The 20,984-nt window shown below is 38.2% G+C and overlaps 1 protein-coding gene across 2 annotated transcripts in view; it reads left to right on the top strand.

Moving 5' to 3' along the window:
* NKAIN3 (sodium/potassium transporting ATPase interacting 3) overlaps positions 1 to 20,984 on the top strand; it is a 374,993-nt gene that overhangs the window by 348,407 nt on the left and 5,602 nt on the right. For both annotated transcript variants that reach the window (XM_075141783.1, XM_075141784.1), the window contains exon 5: positions 2,576 to 2,636. In XM_075141783.1, the coding sequence (XP_074997884.1) occupies positions 2,576 to 2,636 (61 nt within the window). The remainder of the gene's footprint in view (positions 1 to 2,575; positions 2,637 to 20,984) is intronic.

The raw sequence follows: 20,984 nt of genomic DNA, 5'->3' as shown, positions 1-20,984 counted from the left end.
AAGTACGATTGGTTTTTTGATCCCTTGGAAGCCTATTGCTTCAGTTGCCATGCCATGCCTAAACTGTGAAGTTTAGGGAAAAATGTGCTTAATCTATCAAGGAGTCTGTAAGGCAGTGCTGGTCCTGGAGGTGCAGGGCAGCAGAACCACAAGATCCCATTTTCCTTAATAGCGGGAGGCTGGACTCCTCTCATCCACCCACACAGTCTTCAGCAGGTGAACATGGACTCGCTCTGAGCCCCACCATGGCTCTAAGTCCCTTCCAGCTGCAGGCGCCATGACACCGGGCACAGTGGGACGTAGTAGCTCAGGCACAGCTGGGTCCTAGCCGTCTCCAGTGGGTGCCTCCTCCAGGGCTGGTTTGCATTTAGCTGGCTCGGTGCATCAGCACAAGAAAGTGCTGCCCGCCTGATAGAGGCTGTGGCAATACCACCTCAGTAAATTGGACCCAAAAAAAAGCCAAGGAAGCTGCCGATACCGTAGTCTGCTCAGAGCGAGAGGAAAGTTGGATTAAACTCACTTCCCCGAAACACTAACGAGGTGAATGCCCTGGAGAGGAAGCTCCAACAGGACTGTGCCGCAGCGCCGTGACAGCTCTTATTCACGAGTAACTCAGCTTTGTAGTACTGTAGATTAATTCTCCATGGGGAAGATTAATCCCTTGGAGGAGGATTAAGCTACAGTGAACTAAGGCCACTTTATTTCTGAATGGGAAAGGCCACACAGGGATTTAATGTGCTTTATCTTATGTGCATTGATTTCACAGCTTTAGTTAATTCATCTTAACTTCCCTGAATTCCCCTGTGTGGACAAGCTTTTTGTCTGCAGAGAGGCTCTTGGAGCTGCTTGTAAAGCTCCTCGTGCAGCCCAACCAGAAAGCAGGTTGGAGTGATTTCTGTGCCTCTGAAGGAGCTTATACCTGTCTAGATACTATTAAATTACCTCTTTCTCAGATGGTTGATCCATGACACCCTTAGAAGAACTATTTTAATTACATTTTTTGAATGGACCAGAGAAAAAGGAGTTTTCTTAAAATTAATCTCTGGGTTATTTTAGAAATCTCTCATGAACAGTCTTTTCAAGGCTTTCAGATAGCACAAATTGTGTACAGCTGCACAAACAATATTTTCTCAAGCATGGACATGTCTGAGCAGTGCAGATTAATAGGTTTCCTTGCTCAATGGGATTTTCTTCTTCTTTGGGGGTGGTCACATGAAAACATTTTGTCTATATGGAAAGCAAATAACCAGAGTTTCTATTCCCTGATTCTAAAGATCTTAATCCCTTCCTCCTGGTGGCACAAGTGGCACTGTCGTGGTTTAACCCCACCAGCAGCCAAACACCACACAGCCATTTGCTCACCCCCTACCCCACCCAGTGGGATGGGGGAGAGAATCGGGAAAAAAAAGTAAAATTCGTGGATTGAGATAAAGACAGTTTAATAGAACAGAAAAGGAAGGGAAAATAATAATAATAATGACGATAGAATATACAAAATGAGTGATGCGCAATACAATTGCTCACCACCCATCAACCGATACCCAGCCAGTTCCCAAGCAGTGGTCACTGCTCCCCGGCCAACTCCTGCCAGCTTATATGCTGAGCATGATGTCATATGGTATGGAATACCCCATTGGCCAGTTGGGTTAGCTGTCCTGGCTATGCTCCCTCCCAGCTTCCTGTGCACCTGGCAGAGCATGGGAAGCTGAAAAGTCCTTGAGTATGTAAACACTACTTGGCAACAACTAAAATATCAGTGTGTTATCAACATTATTCTTGTACTAAATTCAAAACATGGCACTATACCAGCTACTAGGAAGAAAATTAACTCTATCCCAGCCGAACCAGGAGAGACACAGATCCGGGTTGAGGGGGATGTTTTTGTGGAAGCTGCTGTTAAAATAAGAGCATGATTTTGCTGGTGTTGTCCTTTGGGGAAATGAGTCTGCTCATTTCTTGCATAGTTCATGTGATTTACTGATAGGCCCTTCTGATAAGGTGTTTCCTGATGCTAATGAATCATAACCCAGCTTTACTGGTCAGCTACATCATGACACTTCACATATCAAATTAAACTTTTGCCAAACAGTTCTTCACTGGGATACTTTATGCAACACCAAAAGACATCTCTTGTGGATTCCATACAAGTTTTACTGACTTAATTCTGTAGCAGTCAGTAAATATTTTATCTTTTTAATACGTAAATTAGGTGCTTAGGGGGCCCACATTCATGTGGACAAAGTCATGTGAGAACAGAGGTACTGAAAAGGGAATGTAAGTAATAGCTGAACATTAAGGTCCAAGTGTTTTCGACCAGTATTACTCAATATTAGTATTCACCAATACTGATCTCAGTGGGACTGGGAAAAGATTTTAAAATATGATGTAACATGAGCAAAAGAGATAAAGTCTCTTTAATTTAGCTGTTTGTGACCATTTCCACTGAAATTTACATATAAATACAGGAAATGGAAACAAATCTCTTTTAACTTTAGCTGTGATACCTGTATTTATATACCATTGTATAAGTGGTTCAATGTGTTCTAATGATTGCTTTTCCTCTTCTTTCATGCAGCTGATTGGATTTGTGTATGCCTGTTACGTGATCAGTATTTTCATGGAGGAGGAGGACAGCTGTAAGTACTGATACACACCTCTCCATCTCTGGAGCCACAGTACCTGGGGTGAGACTTAGTCTTGCATTAACTACCAAGGCGAAGAACAAAGTTTGAAAAATGGCAGAATCTGGCATTCATGTACACTTCATACAGATCGGTGAACTGCTTGCACGAGCCAGTCACACTGCTGAAAATCATGTGATTCATGTTGCATATATGTATATTTATCTAAGTCTTTATGTATGTGCATTTAAATTTGAATCAAAGCTCCTGAAGCCATTTAGTCTGTTTTTCCAAATGACAGCTTTAGCAGCAGTAACATTAATGGAGATGACAGATCAAGCCATTTACGGTGTGCAGTATCACTGTGATCCTTAATTAGATAGACCTGTTCAACACTTACAAGCAACTAGACCATGCATCTAAAACGCTGACCCCATGTTCCTAACCTGCCTTTATCAATAAAACCCTTATATACATACCCATGTTGTTCAAAAAGTTTGAAAATGTGCACACCTTCTTTAAAAAAGTATTTATCAAAAGTCATTAAATGGGCATTGGAAAAATCTGAAAATGCTGAAAATTTTGGTAGGATGCTGTGTGAAAGGAGATTGTGAGAATTGCCTGACAAGGTCACCATACCCACATGACTAGCATAGCGATTGGTAAAAGCAATTGGTAATGAGAATGGAGTAATGCTGGATGAGCAAAGAGGAGCAAATACAAAAACAAGTCTATTTAGAAAAGGGACAATGTGTGATCATGTCAGTTACTTCCTCTCATATATGAGGAGTTAAGCAGTAAAATATCTACCTCTAGGGAAAAAAAAAGGAACAAATGCCAATACCATTTTATGGCTACAGGATAAATAATACACAACCAAGTATTTATTCATAAATCTTACCATAGTTGTTTTGTTTCTTCACAGTATAGCACTAGTGGGTGAAATGAATATAGTAGAAAAAATTAATTCAGTTTGTAAGAAAACATTTGATAATATCTGGAAAATCTTATTGAAAACATAATTCAAGTAATTCATGGCTGTGATGGAAAAGCAGACTTTTTGATTGAAAACAGTGTGAAGGACCATAAACAAAACACTTTTCCATTGCTACAAGCTGTACAACATTCGGTTCTTCATCATAATGCAACAGACATTAGTGTCAAGTCTATTTTAACACTTTCATTTAAATTTCTAATAGGAAGAAAATATATCAGAGATTCTCAGAAAAAACTGAGTGGGAAGGAGTCATAAGCATGTTGTGCACACAGTGTACTGTGAAAAGCTGCGAGGAGCCTCTACAAAGACTGGTGCTGTAAAGGAGAAATATGAACACTTGGAGAAGCAACATGAAATGTAGGTCTTGAGGAGGAGGAAAAGCCATAGCTCCCTTGGAAAGCTAGGAATTGCCAGTTAGTCAGGAAGCGGTAACACAGGGTAACAGCAGAGGATAGCGTGGCAGCAAGATGGGTGTATAATTTGGGATGTAAAACCAGAGTCTTTGGTCAGTGAAAGCCGGAGACAACTCCTTGCTGTATAGCTGCAGTGAGTCATGACAGTAGCTAGGGCTTCATACGGATACCCGGAAACTTCGTTTATGAAGCAATTACTCACTAAATTCCTGGAACAAGGAGGCTTCATTAAATGATTGGGAAGGCTGGCAGACTGATAAGGAAGACACAAACTACGGTGCCTTTAAAAGAGTAATAGTGTGCGTGTACATGCACGCCTACGTGCAAACACAGATATATTTGTACCTGGGAAGACAAACTCTTCACTTTTTGCACAAGTATGTTATATTATCGTTGGTTTTGTTTAGTCCTTTATAGTGTGCTTCACACATCCGTGTTTTGGGCACGTGTGAAAGACAGACAAAACTCCCACCAAAGAATACAACATGTTCATGGAAAATGCAGTCACCTGCTAAAGAGCACATGTGGTTTATATTCAGGGCCGCACAAGAGGGTTACAAGTTAAGGACCTTGTTCACTTAGAAAATGTGTCTCCGTCAGAAGAGTTGGGGCAAAGTCTGTCTTTGAAATCCAAGACCCAATCCTACTTTCCTCTGACTGCGAGCCCACTTTACTGTCTTTTGAGAGTTTTGTGCTGTATGATACCAATGGAAATTTAAATCACTGAGAATGGAGAGCAGCTGACATATTTATTAACCAGTAAAACACATCAAGTGCTAAGGTGATCCAGTATGTGAAACAAACCCAGTGCCCATTCTCCACAAAGGAATTGGTCTCTGTGTTTAATTCCTGCTTGTCTTCCAGAACTTGCCGACGGCAACAAAATTGCCGTGTTTTGTTACAAGTGAAAATCATCTCACTCATCTTGGAAAGTATGGTGTAATTTAGCTCAATGTCCTTCATTAGGAACGGGCAAGTTTCCCATTTTCACTTGTACCTTTACATATAATCTTCTAGATTCTTGTGTGAATAGATTTTTTTAGTTAGCGGATGATGACCTGGGGCAGGGGTGAGAGCGTTGTGCTGGAAGTAGAGCAAAGAAGCAGAACAGATACGTCTAGGAGATTTTACAACCAGTGGAGGGAAATAATTTCTGATTTGTTCCTTTTTTATTCCCTTCTAAGATCCTGAATCCAATCAAAAGCAACTAAATAGCCCTTTAGTATCTCACTTTCTGCTAATTTGTGTCTTAATGCCCATTTGTGTTTGAGAGTCCTCTATGTTTATAGATAAATACATTAAAGACAAATATTCATTCATTCATCTCAATCACACAGATATGTTTTAAATGAAGAAACATCTGTGTAAGGCACAGTGGGAAAATGGTTTGGTTTGGTAATTAGCTGAGAAAAGGACTTATTCTGGAAAAAATTCACATTGTTAACTTGCAGCATAATGAAAAAAAAAATATTTAAGAGGGAAGTACAGTGGTACTTCAAAACAGTCAGGTTAAAAGTAGACAGTGATTACTTTAGGGTAGAAGTCCAAGAAACTGCAACGGAAAAGCAATTTTATGCATTTTAATATGATACAGCAGATTCTTTTCTTAGGTAGATGCAACTATTCTATCATATTTTTGCAGTAGTTTGCACAGAATAAATCCTCTGCCATCTGAGAGTCAAAGCCTCCCTAATTAAATGTACTCTGCAATATTCAGTGCATCAAGTTAAACCCAGTTCTCGGTCTCAAACCTGTCAGGCAGACTTAAAAATTAATAATAGTTGCCTGTTTAGCCTCTGTGCAGTGCTTAAATGGATTTTGAGCCTGACATTTTGGCTGATGGACACTTTTCTGAACAGTAATAATGCTTGAGGAAACATTTATTTCCAGCTATTGCTCACCTTACCTACATTTCAGACTGTAGTTAACTTTTACTTAGAAGGAAGATGATAGCAGGTCAAAAGGAATGAAAAAGAAGACATGTAAAAGGCACGCTGCTGTAGTGGGGTTAATACCTTCCATCATTCATCCTAATGAAAAAATCTATTTATATCTCTTCTCTTCATTTTTTCATTTCTTTCTTTGTAGATCTATCAATCTATATAAGCCCTTTTGAAGGAACAGAATATGTGAAATCTGTAATCATAAAAGCCTGTCACTATCCTGTTTGTGAATCATTTTCTCCTAAAAATGAACTCAGAAGCTTGTTGCCACTGTGTCAGAGTTACTGAATGGTTTTAATAAAGCGGAGTCTGGAGACTAGGCAAAATACATTGTTAAAATCATTATTAAATTTCTAAATAGTTTCTGGACTTTTTTGAGAAACAGTTGATAGCACTATGCTGCTAAATACTCATTCATAAATATGACATTGACACATGTCAGAAGTGATAGTTCTGTACTCTATGTGAATTTGTGGAGTGGAAGCTGAGTTGCATACAAATTGCACAAGGAAAAAAAAAGTGAAATCGGAGGGGAAGATTTGCCGCCAAACCACAACAATCATGATTTCAGCATATATTATAAAAACAAGACTGAAACACCAAAAGGTCAGTCCAAGGAAGCTCAAACCTGTGCATGAGCAAAAGTAAAGGAAAGGCCTCCCATTCACTCTGAAGGAAAACTTTATCCCCTAAATGAAACCACAACAACAAAATTAATAAACAAAAAAATATATTTTTTTCTGTCTCTTCCCTATGCCAGTTGTATTCAGAGCTCATCTGTATTTTCAGAACAGAGAGGAAGATTAATCTGTTTTTAAAAAGGAAGAGTTTCCCCATACTGTGGTATCAATAGGAACCTCCATATGCTATCATTACACAAATATTAAGTAAAGCAAGACACATTATTACCCCCACTGAAAAACTACTGCATTGCCTTATGTGACATATGGCATTACATTTATACACAGGATTGAGCATCTGTTGGCAGTAATCAAACAAGAGAAAAAGAATTTTTTCCTCACATTTAATTTAATATTTGTAGTTACACAATAGGTCCAGCAGTGATAAATTTCTTATAAATATGCTATTTTTTGCAAAATGAATGAAGAACTAGCAATAGCTAATTTTAGCAACAGACTCATATATGTTTGTATGTGTGATTACCTTTATATATAAATATATCAAGTTTCCTTAAGTAAGGAGTTTTTGGGAATCCACTACTAATATCTTTACATCAATTGCAATTGCCCATGTGGTTGAGCCCATTTACCTTCTAGAAAAGAGAATTTTTATCATAAAATGGTTAATATCAAGGATGACCAAGAATGAGGATACTGCACTATACTTCTGCAGGGCAATACAAGAACCAAACATCCCCGGACGATGACTGTCCTAAATAACCTCACTGAAAATGAGGACATATGAAACTTTCCAAACAGCAGCCAGCAGCACAGATCATCACTGGGCTTTAGCACTCACCACTCTCACCTTTAGGCTGTAATAACTTCAGATATTGAAAGAAAATATGTTGTTACTGACCAACGGATGAATATGCTTGACACAGACTTTTAAAATGATAATAAGTTTTACTGCCTGGCGCTGAAACAACACTATAGCACCCAGGTTGACAGCATTCTCCTGGCTTTGGCATTTCTGTAAAATGGTGGCGACTATCAGTATTTTTGGAAGGCTTCAAAAGCAATTTGCATCCTTCTCTTCATCTGGACAAGCAACCCAAAACTCCAAATTTTGATATACCAGTTTTGGTAAAACAACAGAATCAGTTATTTTCATCAGGCATAGACTATACGTATCACTAGGCACAGAATTATAATGGAACCATAACCAAAATGTATTCTGTAAGTATTCATTCAACTGATCAATTTTCTAAAAATAAACAAATGTGGACTCCTGCAGAGATGAAGAGTCTAACATAGCTGTCCTCAAACGTGGTCTGTGACATGTGGAAAGCCAGGGAGCCCAGCTAACGCCATAAAACATCTGGCTGATGACAGGTGGTTCCTGCTGCTCCCTGCACCGAGGTGCTGCCCACATTTCAGGGTGGCCGGTGCCAGGGAGTGACTCGTTCCCTGCTCACAGCTGCTCTCATCACCTTGCAGATGCCCACCATGAACCGAAGGAGAGGTTGAAGTGTGAAGTCTCCAGGAGGCTCCCTCAGTTCAGTGTGACCCAGGCCAATCCCACCAAACATTTAATGGAGACAAATGTCGAGATCCAGTTTCTGTAGACTGTAGGGGTGTATCCAGCTGGAGTTTGTTGATTAGATTCAGTCTCACCTATTTACTATCCTACTTATACCTGACTCCACTTTCTCCCATACTGGAAATACAAAGGATAAACCTGTTATTCTAACAATATTGTTTGGTCTTACAGTCCCATTGGTGTCCTCCTATTTATCATTAACCTTAAGGTGTGAATTAACTGAAAATGCACGCTCACTCCTACACTAAACTAACACAATGAAATCTGAAGTATTTAATGAAGGAAGAAATATAGCAGGGATGTTATACGATTTAAATTACCACTACATACTATTTAACTTTTTTTTTTCCCCATTAAGTTACCATACATTGCCTGAACAAGCATTTGTTTTCGTTCCTGTGGGAACATGTGCATAGATATAATGCACACAACCAAGGGTAAAACCTCTGAGGTGGTGTAAAATAAAAGCAGTTAAACAATAGAAATACTAAATACTAGAAGAAATCTTGATCCTAGTTAAGTCAGTGGCAAAAAAAATTGCGGCAGAGGCATGATTCCCCCTTCTTTTTTTCTGCTTAAAAACTGTAGATGAATAATCAGTCACAGGAAAACAACTCAAAATAAATATACCCATGCTATCCTCTGCTTTTGCATTCCCCTAGCAAAATGTACAAAATAGTCTTCATTTCCAGTTGTAATCTCCATGGACTGTTGCAGAACACCTTGTTCCGGCTGAGAGATTGTCTTTAAATAATAGATAGTGCACAGTATAGGAAAAGGGAAGTCTTGGCTGTGGAATATTTCTAGCAACAGCAGTTATCTGCCTGAAAGTATCATACATTTAATGTGTAATGCAACATGTAAAGTTTAGCCAGGTAGGATGCAGACAAAGCGTGAGAAAATGGCATCATCTAAATTACATGTGTAAACTGTTTCCAATTTTTCATTCCTAGAGCATAGCTTGCTATAAGGTGTGAATAAAACAACTTGAAGAAATCCCCCTTGAGTTTCTATACCACTGGAGTAAAATATTTTAGTCTATTGTCAGTAAAGAATTCATTTCTTACTAGAGGGTTGCCTCTAATTTCCTCTTCCTGCACCAAGTTTAATTATGACTTTAAACTCGGGCTAACTTGCCTGGCAATAGGTATGAAGATAATAGTCAAGATGCCATTTCCATGCAAGCCAGCAGGTCATTTATTTTTCATTAAGGAAAAGCGTAAATCACTCAAATGATAAGAGTCCTCCAGTGCCTTCCCACAATTCCTCCCATAGGCACAAGATGGAAATTTTTTCCTGAAATTCAGTAGGAAAGAATCACCTCAATCAGTTTAGCACACAGAATTATTATCAGATATTCCCCAGAATATTAGTAGATGAGAGCAGTAGCGGTGAACACACGGTTCGGCTTTGAAATGTTCCTGTGTGGGTGAGAAAAACCCGAGTACGCGGAGCCAGCTGCCTGGCACTACAGATAGCTCAGTAGATGACACATACTCCCGTCTGCTTCATAAGTCAGAATGATACTTGGTCATGTTGATCAAATCAGAGTTTTTCACTCATTCTTTTTTGTACAAAGTTGAGGGAGCGTTCAGGAGTGTAGAACCTATTATTTTTTTAAGATCTCCTTTATACCAATGAATTGTGTGAGCTTTCAGATGCCAAATGGCACAGAGCTACAATCACTGCCTTCCACCCACGATTTGGGATTGTGACTGTAGAAATACGCACATACATATAATGTTTAAATGGGATTTCAGGAGTACAGATGAAGCATTTAGAAATATCTGTATGGAAAGCAAATATTTTTGATGTATTATTTGCAGAAAGTGCTGACGAATTCTTCTGAACAGAGAAACGTGTCAGAACAGTATTAGGGCATATATTGGCCAATTTTGACCTGTTTGGATAAATACATACATCTATATATGTATATATGTGTGTAGATGGATATGTATATGCATATGGATGGATATGTATATGTATATATACAAATTTTGTTTCAAATGTAGGTGTTAGATTTAAATTTGTTTCCAGACTGATAACTAGTAAGGAGAGTTTTTAAAAGCTAGTTCACTACTACTCATAAATTCCTGTTTTGCAAGTATAATTCATGTTAAGCATTTCTGCCATTGATTCTGAATATTATATGCATATCCCATATATATATATATGCACACATATATATATACACATAAAAGACAATTCACTTCAAATAGGAATGTAATAATAAACATATAATTTTCCTTAAACTGGGGATCTTACCTGCCTTTAAGATTTTTTTGTTTACTACTGTAATAAATAATACTCTTACTGAAATGAAATTATTATTCTGATTAGAGGGGATCTATTGTTTATTAAGCATTCCTCAACATTTCTTATTTCCATGCATTGCTTCCCTGCTCCCAAATGCTCAGTATGCCCTTTTTTAACTGGCTGATTTGATTCAAGCTTCTACTTAGCTAATTTAATATTGATTTTGTTTTAGTCTCCACCTTCTACCTCCTTGGCTTTTCTGTTTAAATTAAATCTGCTTTTAAACGGATGCTATCCCAACCCCCAGTTGCCAGCACCTTAGCCTTTTCACTTAAATTGCATCTATTGTTAAATCAATCTTACTCCAGCATCCAGCGTCCCTCTCCTGAGCTTTCCACTTGGCATCACACACAGGCCTAAGTGATGCTTGTTCCTGTCCCTACCTTTCACCCAGCTTCTCCATTAAAATGAAATCTCTTTACAAATCCATTTTCCACTTCCAGTACCAATCTTCTTACTTCTTCATTTTTAAATGGCAACAGCTTTATGTCTATTTTAATTTGTGGAGCCTGAAAAGAAACTTCTCAGACTCCCACTCTTCTGTATAAATGCCATCTCCCCCAAGTCTTAACTTTCATGCAGAGGGGTTATCCTAATTTCTGGGCCTCAGCTTAGGTAATATCCACTTCATCGTTATTGTTGCTTGAGTGAGTTAGCACATCACGCCTAGGAGCTCTGTCTTGTAATAACTGCTGCCTTTGATGTGGGAAGCGCAAGCCTGGAGCGAGTGGTGTGTGATGAGGTGGTGTACTGAGCCAAGGAGGGTTCAGGAACAATCAGACTCTACATTATTAAATTATAATAAATATATAAAAGGCCATAAATTATCTTGGTTGTATGCTGATAAGGAATCTGGGGATTCAGTGAGCTGAACAGTTACAATTGAGGCCAGTATTCCCACCGCTTCCCGTTATACATATCTCAACTTGTTTTACACACTCACCAGAATTGCAGGTGAATTAGCAGTTTAGGTGGCCAGAGTTCCCAGCGCCTTTTACCTTATGCCCATGGTAATGGGGCATATGACCTTATGTCTGGTCTGAGAGAGTGATGGTGAGGTTTCGTTTTAGAAGAAAGAAATGTCCTCCTGTTTTCCTTACAGAAAATAAACTCAAAAATGAAAACAGATCCATACAGACCAGCTGAGCTGAGAGACTGCCACTGATTGAATTTTCCTGAAGCTGAGGTTTATTCACAGTTCCTTTCTAACAATACTAAGCTTTGAAATACAGCACTGAAAAAGCCAAAGCTGCTCATTTCTTGTTTTAAGGGCATACCCATGATAAAAATCATACAATATGTGTCCCATTGTATGTAATGGATCCCAGTGTATGTAATCATACATTATAGCCTTTGAGGCTGCTCAAACAACTACTTTGCAAAGCAGCTACTTTATAAATGCAAAAAGATATGGCTACCCAGCACAAGTCAGTGAAGTACGTTGAACCAAGCCATAAATTTCAGGTCACAGTCAGGTAATTTTAGAAGATAATTTTATTTGGTAATGTATACTTTCTCAAAATGTGGCAAAATAAACCAACTCAAATAAGAATTAAATATCCATAGTTTTACCCATCTTTCTTTGAAAATCTCAGCTCTAAATCACATAAATCTAAAGGCAACCAGCATGTTCCACCAAGAAAAGTTGTCAATTTTGTTTGGAAAAGGAAGGGATAACAATGTTGATTATAGATAAAATCAAAGCAAGAGAAAGACCCATGCAAATAAAGTATCACAAGGATTTCTTAGAAGAACCACAGTCAAAGAACAAGAGAAAGGAGAATAGTAAAACTAATTTAAGTTTTTTTTGCTAAACCCTTTTTTTTATCCTGTTGAATTTTTACTGTAACCTATTCTTTAGTTCTCTTTACTGTGTCTCTGATGTCATCACACCTTCAACCCTTCATAAAATAACCTTTCTAAATTCCTCCTCTTTGTAAACCTGGACTTGTTGTCTATACATTGTATTTTTCAGTATTTCTAGTTGTATTATTTCAATAGCCCTAATGAGTCCAGGATATAAGCAAAGCAAGATTTGTAGCAAGAGTTGTTATCTTACTAAATCAAGTGATAGGGCTGATATGGTTTTCCAGCTGGGCCATTTGTCCAAATAAAATATATTACCTCTTCCTAAAAAAACTATTTTCAAAAAGTTTACATTATACTTGTTTTATTTAGTCTGTATTGCTGATGTGCTTTATAACAAGTCTTTCTCTTACCAGTGCTCTGTGATCTGGGTCATAGCTGGACTCACTTTAAACTTCATTTGACATTCTTTTGCCTTGAGTCAGTAAATATACAGTTAGTTTTGTTACGAGAAATTTAATCTCAGTACATCTGTTTTTCTCAATATTAAAGGTTAGGTGCAACAAAACCAAGTAATGCTATGTGACTCTCACTATTTATATTATGACTCTTATTCCTTGGCATTGATTTCTACTCATTTTCTTTTTCTCCTTAATCATGACAATGTGTTATTCTGGAGTACTGAAATTTGAGAGTTACAAGGTTTTCATAAAAGTGTATTTTTTACTTCACCTTTCTTCAGGGAGAGGATTTTTTATTGATGAGGTCAGTATTGCATTATCTTTCTTTATCATTAGCAGATTGATTCACTGTTGGCTTCAGAATGAGTATTAATCCTGTTACAGACTCTATTCCTCTTTTGCACATTCATCTTTCTCCTAATATGAACGGTACCAACTTTCTAACAATGAGAAAACCATTTTCCTAGCCATCACGTTTGCTGACACACATGATATTTCTTTTTTCACTCCATCATATATGAGAAGACCACTGGCCATTGTAAGCTCCAATTTTGTAATGCTCTACATTCTTAGCTCTATTTTCAAAGCTGAGGATGTAGTCATATTATATTTTGGGGTTTTGAGGAGCTAATTTGACTTGGTGACAGAAATGGTAATGCCAAAAGAAATATTAAGGGATCAGCAAGATGACTTGAAAGTGAAGATAAAGCAGGACAAAAGCAATAACAATATGAAGTGCAATAAGTTTCCCCATTTGCAGAGAAGCACTCGCAGAGACAAATGAGTACTCGTTGCTGCAATTAGATGTGGTTAAGCAGTAGGCTTACCAGATACATCCACAATATTGGAGTTTAAAGAGGCTGAAACCCTGGCAGATGTGTGGTAGAAAGCCTTGGGGTCTGCCTCCTCAAGGATTGAAGCAGACCGCCGCTAAGCTAGGTGTAGCTGTGAGCACAGTGTAGTTGCGGAGGAGGGAATGCATACAATGCCCCACACTAAGAAGCAAATGTCATGTGGTGAAGCAGGAGTTCTACAAGGATGTCACTGATGGTCATGGGGGCAAAGGCAGGACGGCAAATGAAAAGGAGGATGTGGAAATGGAAATTGCCTCATCTGAAATGGCAAACAACGTTGCACGGCGTTAATGTGCTTGATATCATAAAGTGGAAAATATCACCAGATCAGTATTCTTCTGGAAAAGCTGATACCTGACCTCGCAGGCTACTGAAAGTACAAGTTTTAGTATGTGTATCAAGTTCAAGATGTCAAGTCTGTCAAATTAAAGATGGTAGTTCTGTACCTGGACCCCAGCAAAGTCAGCTACTAATAAAGGGAGGAAGGCTCAGGGAAGAAGGAGACTCTCCTGACTGACAGCAAAAGATGTTAACGGGCAGAGATCTTAAGCAGATTTTAAAGCACAGATTTGAAAATAGGCCTATAAAGGAAAGACAAGAAAAATTGCAACATGGGCTGAATGTGACAGAGCTTTAGTCAGCCACAGCTTTGAATCAGATGTGCACACTCACCTTTATACAGAACTCCCAAAGAAAACCTCAACACTAAACTCAAAAAAGGCAGAATTAATTTGATTATAAACTAGCACACTTCTTAAATGGAAAATTCAAAGTTACTAGATTGTACAGAGTAGAAATGAGAGGTTTATAACATTTCCGCCCTTGCTGTCTGTGACCACGCAGCTGGAGAACCATGCTTCCCATTTGAGTCTCAGCCAAGTCTCTGGCTTCTTGAATTGCAGCAGACTCTGCTTGGCCACCCGAGTCCTTAGCAGTGCCTGCTCTCCATTGCCTCTAAGACCCGCCTGGTTTGCTGCTCCCCTCTGCAGCCTCAGCTTTGAGGAGCAGGCTGGCAGCTCCTTGCCTCTCTGGCTTGTGTCCTCCGTTGTGCCATGCACACAAACATGCTCTCCTGAACATCCCCAGCTCGCTCCTGATCACTCTTCATAAGACAAGTAAAGATACAAACACATGAAGCAAATATCATGCCATAGAGGATGATAGCAGCAAAGTTCAGGAACAGTCTTCCATCCCTAGAAGGTGGGAACAAAAATCCAGAATCACTCAATGGTAAAAAGAGTCCCTCCAGTCCTATAATTTACTTTTTAAAATGAAGTTAATATTCCTCTGTTGTGAATGGATGATGTGAACTTTCTTCTATGTATAGAAAACCTTTCTTCCAAATGCCACGAATGTTCTGAAAGGCATGGCTTTATGTCATGTATTTGATCTTGTAAATGCTTTGCTCTAGGAAGTTTATCTTTAATTATTCAATAGAGTGGAACAGGGGCTGCATTATATAAGAGGACATTAATTTCACATACTAAAGCGTCTGTGACTTGTAGTTAAGGTTAGAAACAGCAGTTGTGATATTCTAGGCTACATAATAACCAGGCAGATAGAGATACTTAAATTTTGTCTCAAAAACAAATAATTGGATCATACTGACAGATAACGGAAGCAAAAATAAATTGGTATGGATACAAAGAACAACAGGCCAGAAATAGAGAACCATGGGACTCAATTGATAGGAAAAAGAACAACTTGAAGGAACAAACCACCTAACTTGTGACTTAGCAATGAACTGTAAGTGGAGCAGATAAATTCCGGTCGGTCCTAGCATCTGCACTAAACATTTTTAAAAGAACTCTGTAGTTTACGGCATCAAACTCAGCAGAAATATAAAGGCACACTAATACATAACATATACCCCTGAATCAGACTACCAGAAAAGATCAAAGCGTAACTTCAAAAAGCAGATTCAGAGTTCTGTCTCTTCTGAAGCCAACTTGGACATATTTATTGTGAAGATCATCTGTTTGGAGGTGTGACTGAAGCTGTAGCAGCCTTCTGTACAACAGTCTTTACTCTTGACTACTTGAGCTGCCATTTTAGTGGATTGACTGGGTATGTACTGTGAAAGCTCAATGGCATTGTTTCTCTCCTGGTATTGTGTGAACATAATAGATGGATCTAGTTTGGGGGCATTTAATATCTTTTATGCATGGATTATTTTTCCTTTGCTAGCTTAATTTGTACATAAGCATTATAGTAACTTTAATAGTAAGAAAAAGAGGGAATCCCAGAGCATTCTGTACCAAAAGGGATTAGATCAGAAAGGGTGCCAGAGAGGGGAAAACCAGTAATTACCAAAAACAGATGAGCTAAGATTTTTCACATTTCTAATTTTCTTACTGTATAAAAATGATGTAGGAGGTAGTAATTGGAATCGTTTGTAATTTGCTTTGGTCATATGCAGAAAGAAAGTTACCCTTTACTGTATTTGAAATTGTATTTTAGAACTAGCAATAGCACCTTTAAATACAAGCCTCAGAAAAAAGCTTTCTTTGTTTGAAGTGGTTTTAAACACAATTTCTATATGCTTTTTTCCATAAATAAATAACAAGTCATTTTGTTATTAGTCATTAGACAAGTATTTTACTCACCAAGACAAAAATTAAGAAAAAAATGTTAGTATTCTCATTAAAATGTTAGCATTTTCATTAAAATGAGGAACAGAAAAATAGTGACCTATATAGGAAGAAAACCTATCATCAGAAATATTTCGTTCGAACAACGTTGCTGATGAATAATGTAAGTCATAGCCAACTATACTGAGATGTATGGGATGTTTAATGCCCAGGTTGATTTGCTTTGCCAAAAACCTTAGGCTCTGATAAGTATTTAGAGAAAGTAAGATATAACATTTTAAGCCAAAATGGAAAACTGTTCCTCATCAACTTAAGTTTTGCGTATGGGTTTGCAGATAGCACAATGTCACGAAAAATTGATGTTTGCTGAAGCCTAAAGGAAAGAATTCTTACATATTTGCATCTTAAAGTATATCCTTTTCTGATCCTAAATCAGTGCTAATAAACTTGTGATAAGTATTTTTCCTATAGACCTTATGTGTGATGACTGTAGTCTTCTAGGGACTTTTACCATGTAGTGGCCAAGAGTCCTTAATGACCTGAAAGTGATTGAGAAATACTTACTTTAAGAAAAAAACCATAATCAGGCAGCCTGTCATTTAACTTCAGTAATGGGAAGGTATGGCTGTAAGTAGCTTTCAAAGGCATGGCACAGAGAACATTTTGGAAAGCTGTTTACAGATTTGGAATGACTGAGGGATCTCGGATGAGAAGGTTTGAGCCACTTTCACTTTCTAACAACTTTGATCTTTCTCATACTTTTTTCATCTTACTGGGCAGTCATATCCTTGGAAAATAAAAAATATCCAATATTAAAGTCTTGGATATCACAACACTGATACAATGAGGAGAGAGTTCAATAGCAAAGATCTAGTTAAAATTTCTGTACCACTGCCCTTTTTAAGGGACCTTGTGAGAGGGTGCTTCTTTCAGCGCAGTCCTGCAGAGTAGTGTGGTACTCGTGTGTTACAATGTAGGGCAGTTTTTAAAATGACAATCTGTCTCACTAGGTGAGGACTAAGAAGAAAATTTAGTGCAAAATCTTAATAATTACGGGGGAACCCTGAAATATTCCCCTTCTAGCTTCCAGTAATAAAAGTTTATGTAAAAGGTTGTGTCTTAGTAATTTTCTACCACTTTATCTTGTTTTAATCTGATTACCATCTGCTATAGAGACAGAGCAGCAATCACAGTGCCACATATGATTACTGATGCCTCTTCTTCTCGCTTTCTTAATTGTGTCGTATGCATTTTCCTTCCTTTAGTCCTCTACATAAATGAGAAGCTATTCCTAGGATCCTGCAAAGGAACGTGTGATTCTTCTGTTACATGACTTGAGGCTTCAGTGCTCAGACTTAGTATGAAGAGGGAAAACCAGATAGTATTGGTTCCAGACAGATAGCTGGGTCAGTCTGGCTGGTTCAGTGAAAGGTGTAAGAACACTGTGTCTCTTGAGAATGGAAAGCAACTGAAGAAGTAGAGTTCATAGGAAAAAAATGTGCTTATCTGGAAAGTTTATATAGGCTACAAGTGCAAACGTTGGAAAGGCCAAAGTTTGGACTTCATGCATCTAGCACTGACTTATCATCAATCCTCCATTTTTGCTTCCTCTTTCTTGTTGACTTTGGCTCTTTTTCTTACTACCTGTCACTTACGTGACCTGGTTACAACCTCCCCAGTTACATACCTTCTCTTAATGAATGCGATTGCATTAATATATTGCCATTCAAAAAATCGCAGCACAAGAAAAATAATTCAATGCAAAATAGTATTCTGTACATAAAAACACACGTTCAAGCAGCCTCTAGCCTGCCCCTCTCTTGGAAAGGGGAGAGCTGGAGGTGCCAGCCATTCAAGCCGTCAGTTTGGCGGCTCACCCTCATTTATAAAAAGGGGAGGCAAGCATCAATAGGATCTAAGGTATTCCAGGCCAAAAGGCTGCAGGATTTACTAAGAATTGTGCTATTCGCTTATCACTGCTCTGTTCATACCCTGCAACTCCAGACGCGCTTAGAATTTGCCAATTTTGAAAAGAGAAATTAGTAATATACCAATGGGCTGACAAGCTCTGGCAGCTGTTTGCACAGGGCCTGCCAGCAGGTCAGTGGGATATTGCGAGAGAAGCTGAATTCCAGATGAGAGGGTGGGACAGGAGAAAGGATTTTTTCTGAGCTCTGATTCTTCTGCACTGACTTCAAAGGAAAGCAAATTTTAACTGGCATATAGGCGAACGTGCTGGATTAATAGTAGTAAGGCAAATCTAAATGTCATCTGTCTAGAAAAGAATAACCCTCAAAATTACTGATAACAGTGGATACACTTTCTTCAGCCAGCAGCGTATTGCACTTTTCTCACTCAGGCAGATTATGACAACTGTTCCTCTGATATGGCCCGTGAGTGAATGAACATCATTTTAATGGACTACCCGTGGTGGACAGCCAGCACAGATTTGCACTTCCAAGCCCAGCAGGTAGTGAACTCTAAAGGAACATTTCACACTGGCCATTAAGCATCCAGCATGACCACAAAACTGAGGTGACACAAGGAGAGAGCAATTCCCTGGGAATATGGATCATGTTTTGCAGCCAGCTGCAGACGAAATGACTAGCTTCTGCTGTAACCTGCTATTATCTGTGGTATAATCCTCTCCCTAGGATTTTAAGTTTCTCTCTGCATGACTGTAGTTAATGACTGAACTCCGTGGGGTGTTCCTTGCTTAGTGACTGAATACCCCTACTGCTAACAAGTTGTGTTTTGTTGGTTTTTTTTTTTTAATTTAATGCATAGAATTATAGAACTGTATAGAATTTTTTTTTTTCATTGAACTTTCTTCCAGGCACATGCAATTTTCTGAAGTTAATTATTGTAGTCCTATGAATCTATGGCAGAAATTATCCATAATCCATTAATCAGGCCAGAAATAATAAAAATAAATTATTTGATATCATCCTTAAACTAATGTTTTCCCCTTGGGAAACCTGTAGAGATGTTGCTGCTGTTTACTTTTGGCCAATTAAACAGAGATATGCATACATCTGAAAAGTTCAGTCAATGTAAAGTTTTAAAGTATTTGATCAAAGTTGGATGTCTAAGATGTCTGTTTGAACAGAAACATACATAGTAACACCTTTGTATCGAATGAAAATAAAAATTCAAATTTCTATATTTAATGGCCATTTGTGGTCATAGTCCTGGAAGTCTACTAGATGTAAGTGGTGAAAATATTAGGTAAAATCAGACTGAATTTTTAAAACTTAAAGTAACTTATAATTCAAATAACTGATGAATCTTCATATTAAAGAGCTATCAGCCATAAAATAGAGTGCATAATGAAAAATGGCACATTCCATTGTCTTGTGCAATAGAGCAGCTTCTTGCCTTGAGAATTAACTTCACATGAATTTTAAGTCGAACTTCAGCTTTAATACTATATTACACATCTTGGATTGCAAAAGAGAAAGCCTCAGCTAAACAGATTTGAGCAGCTCAGCTCAAAACTTGTTGGATGGTTCTACTAAATGTATTTTCTTTGTCAGACAAAGACACATCTCTGTTGTCAATCATTAATACATATCGACTTCATTTCTTTCTCCAAAAGATTTGTTGGTGGAAGGACTAGTTACTTTAGATTCTTTCCCTGTTTACAGTTGCAGATGATGCTTGTGATTGCTGAGAGGAATGATGTGTGGTTCTGAAGTGGTGAATTATGTCAGAAACATACTTTCTAACTCCTTCTCTCACATGGTCAGTAAAAAAAAAATAAGCCCCTTCAGAGAGCAGGGAAAACTAAAGTATATAACCACCCCAAAAAATTATATCACTATGGACACGATTTATTCTAAAAAAATGAATCAGTATTTATGTCTTACATTAGACATCTAGATATTTTAAAAACCAACTTTTACAAAAATATATCTGCAAATATGTCTCTTTGTAAGGGTTCGTTCCCATTACTGCTTAAGTCAATTTTGATGTATGATATTTTATTTAGTGACAGCATTCTGAAGGAGAGCTGCAACATAAAAGAAATACAGTATAAAGAGGAGGTGCACATAGGCTAGGGCTGGCACTCGGGCTGGGCTAGCTCTTCAGCATTATGTCCTGCTCAGGCAGTTTTAAGAAAACAGTCTTGCAGCTAAGGTGATGCTGCACGACTGAAGTACCTCAAGTTCAGTTTTCAGCCAAGTTACCCCTTTCCTGGACTCAAGAGGAGAGGCAACTAAAATCAGCAGGAGCATTTCCACAGATTTCAGTGGGTAGTTCATCAGCCCTTCAATCTCTAAGCCCTATTTCCCCATCCCCTCATCCTGGATGAGCACTCTTTCTTTCTTTGTTTACCTGGTGCATAAAGTGCCTGGGAAGGGGCTGTTTCTTATTAGGTGTTCAAGCGGTGATTAACACCATGAGGATCTAAATTCTGCTTAGGACTTTTGTATATATGCCTATATGTAAACAAATGAAGGCAGTTGCTATCCATGTGACCAAAGAATCCTAACGTGCTGTGAATTTGTCAGCTCTGCATAGGTCTGCAAAAAGCCCTTCTAAATCAACAGAAAAATAACCTTCTCCATGAACCTGATTTTAAGATTTCTAGGACATAGATAGATAGTTTGGACATGTGGCTTCTTGAAGCTGCTTAAAATCTTACCAAAAAGAACAAGATACAAGACTCAGACTAAAATGTCTTATTTTAAAATCATTATGACCATAGAAGGAACTAAAAACTTCTCAAGAGCAGATACCCCCACATTATTTCTGA

Source organism: Calonectris borealis, chromosome 2 (genome assembly GCF_964195595.1).
Source record: "Calonectris borealis chromosome 2, bCalBor7.hap1.2, whole genome shotgun sequence".
NCBI lineage: Eukaryota > Metazoa > Chordata > Aves > Procellariiformes > Procellariidae > Calonectris > Calonectris borealis.
This window is presented reverse-complemented; position numbering and strand designations above follow the sequence as displayed.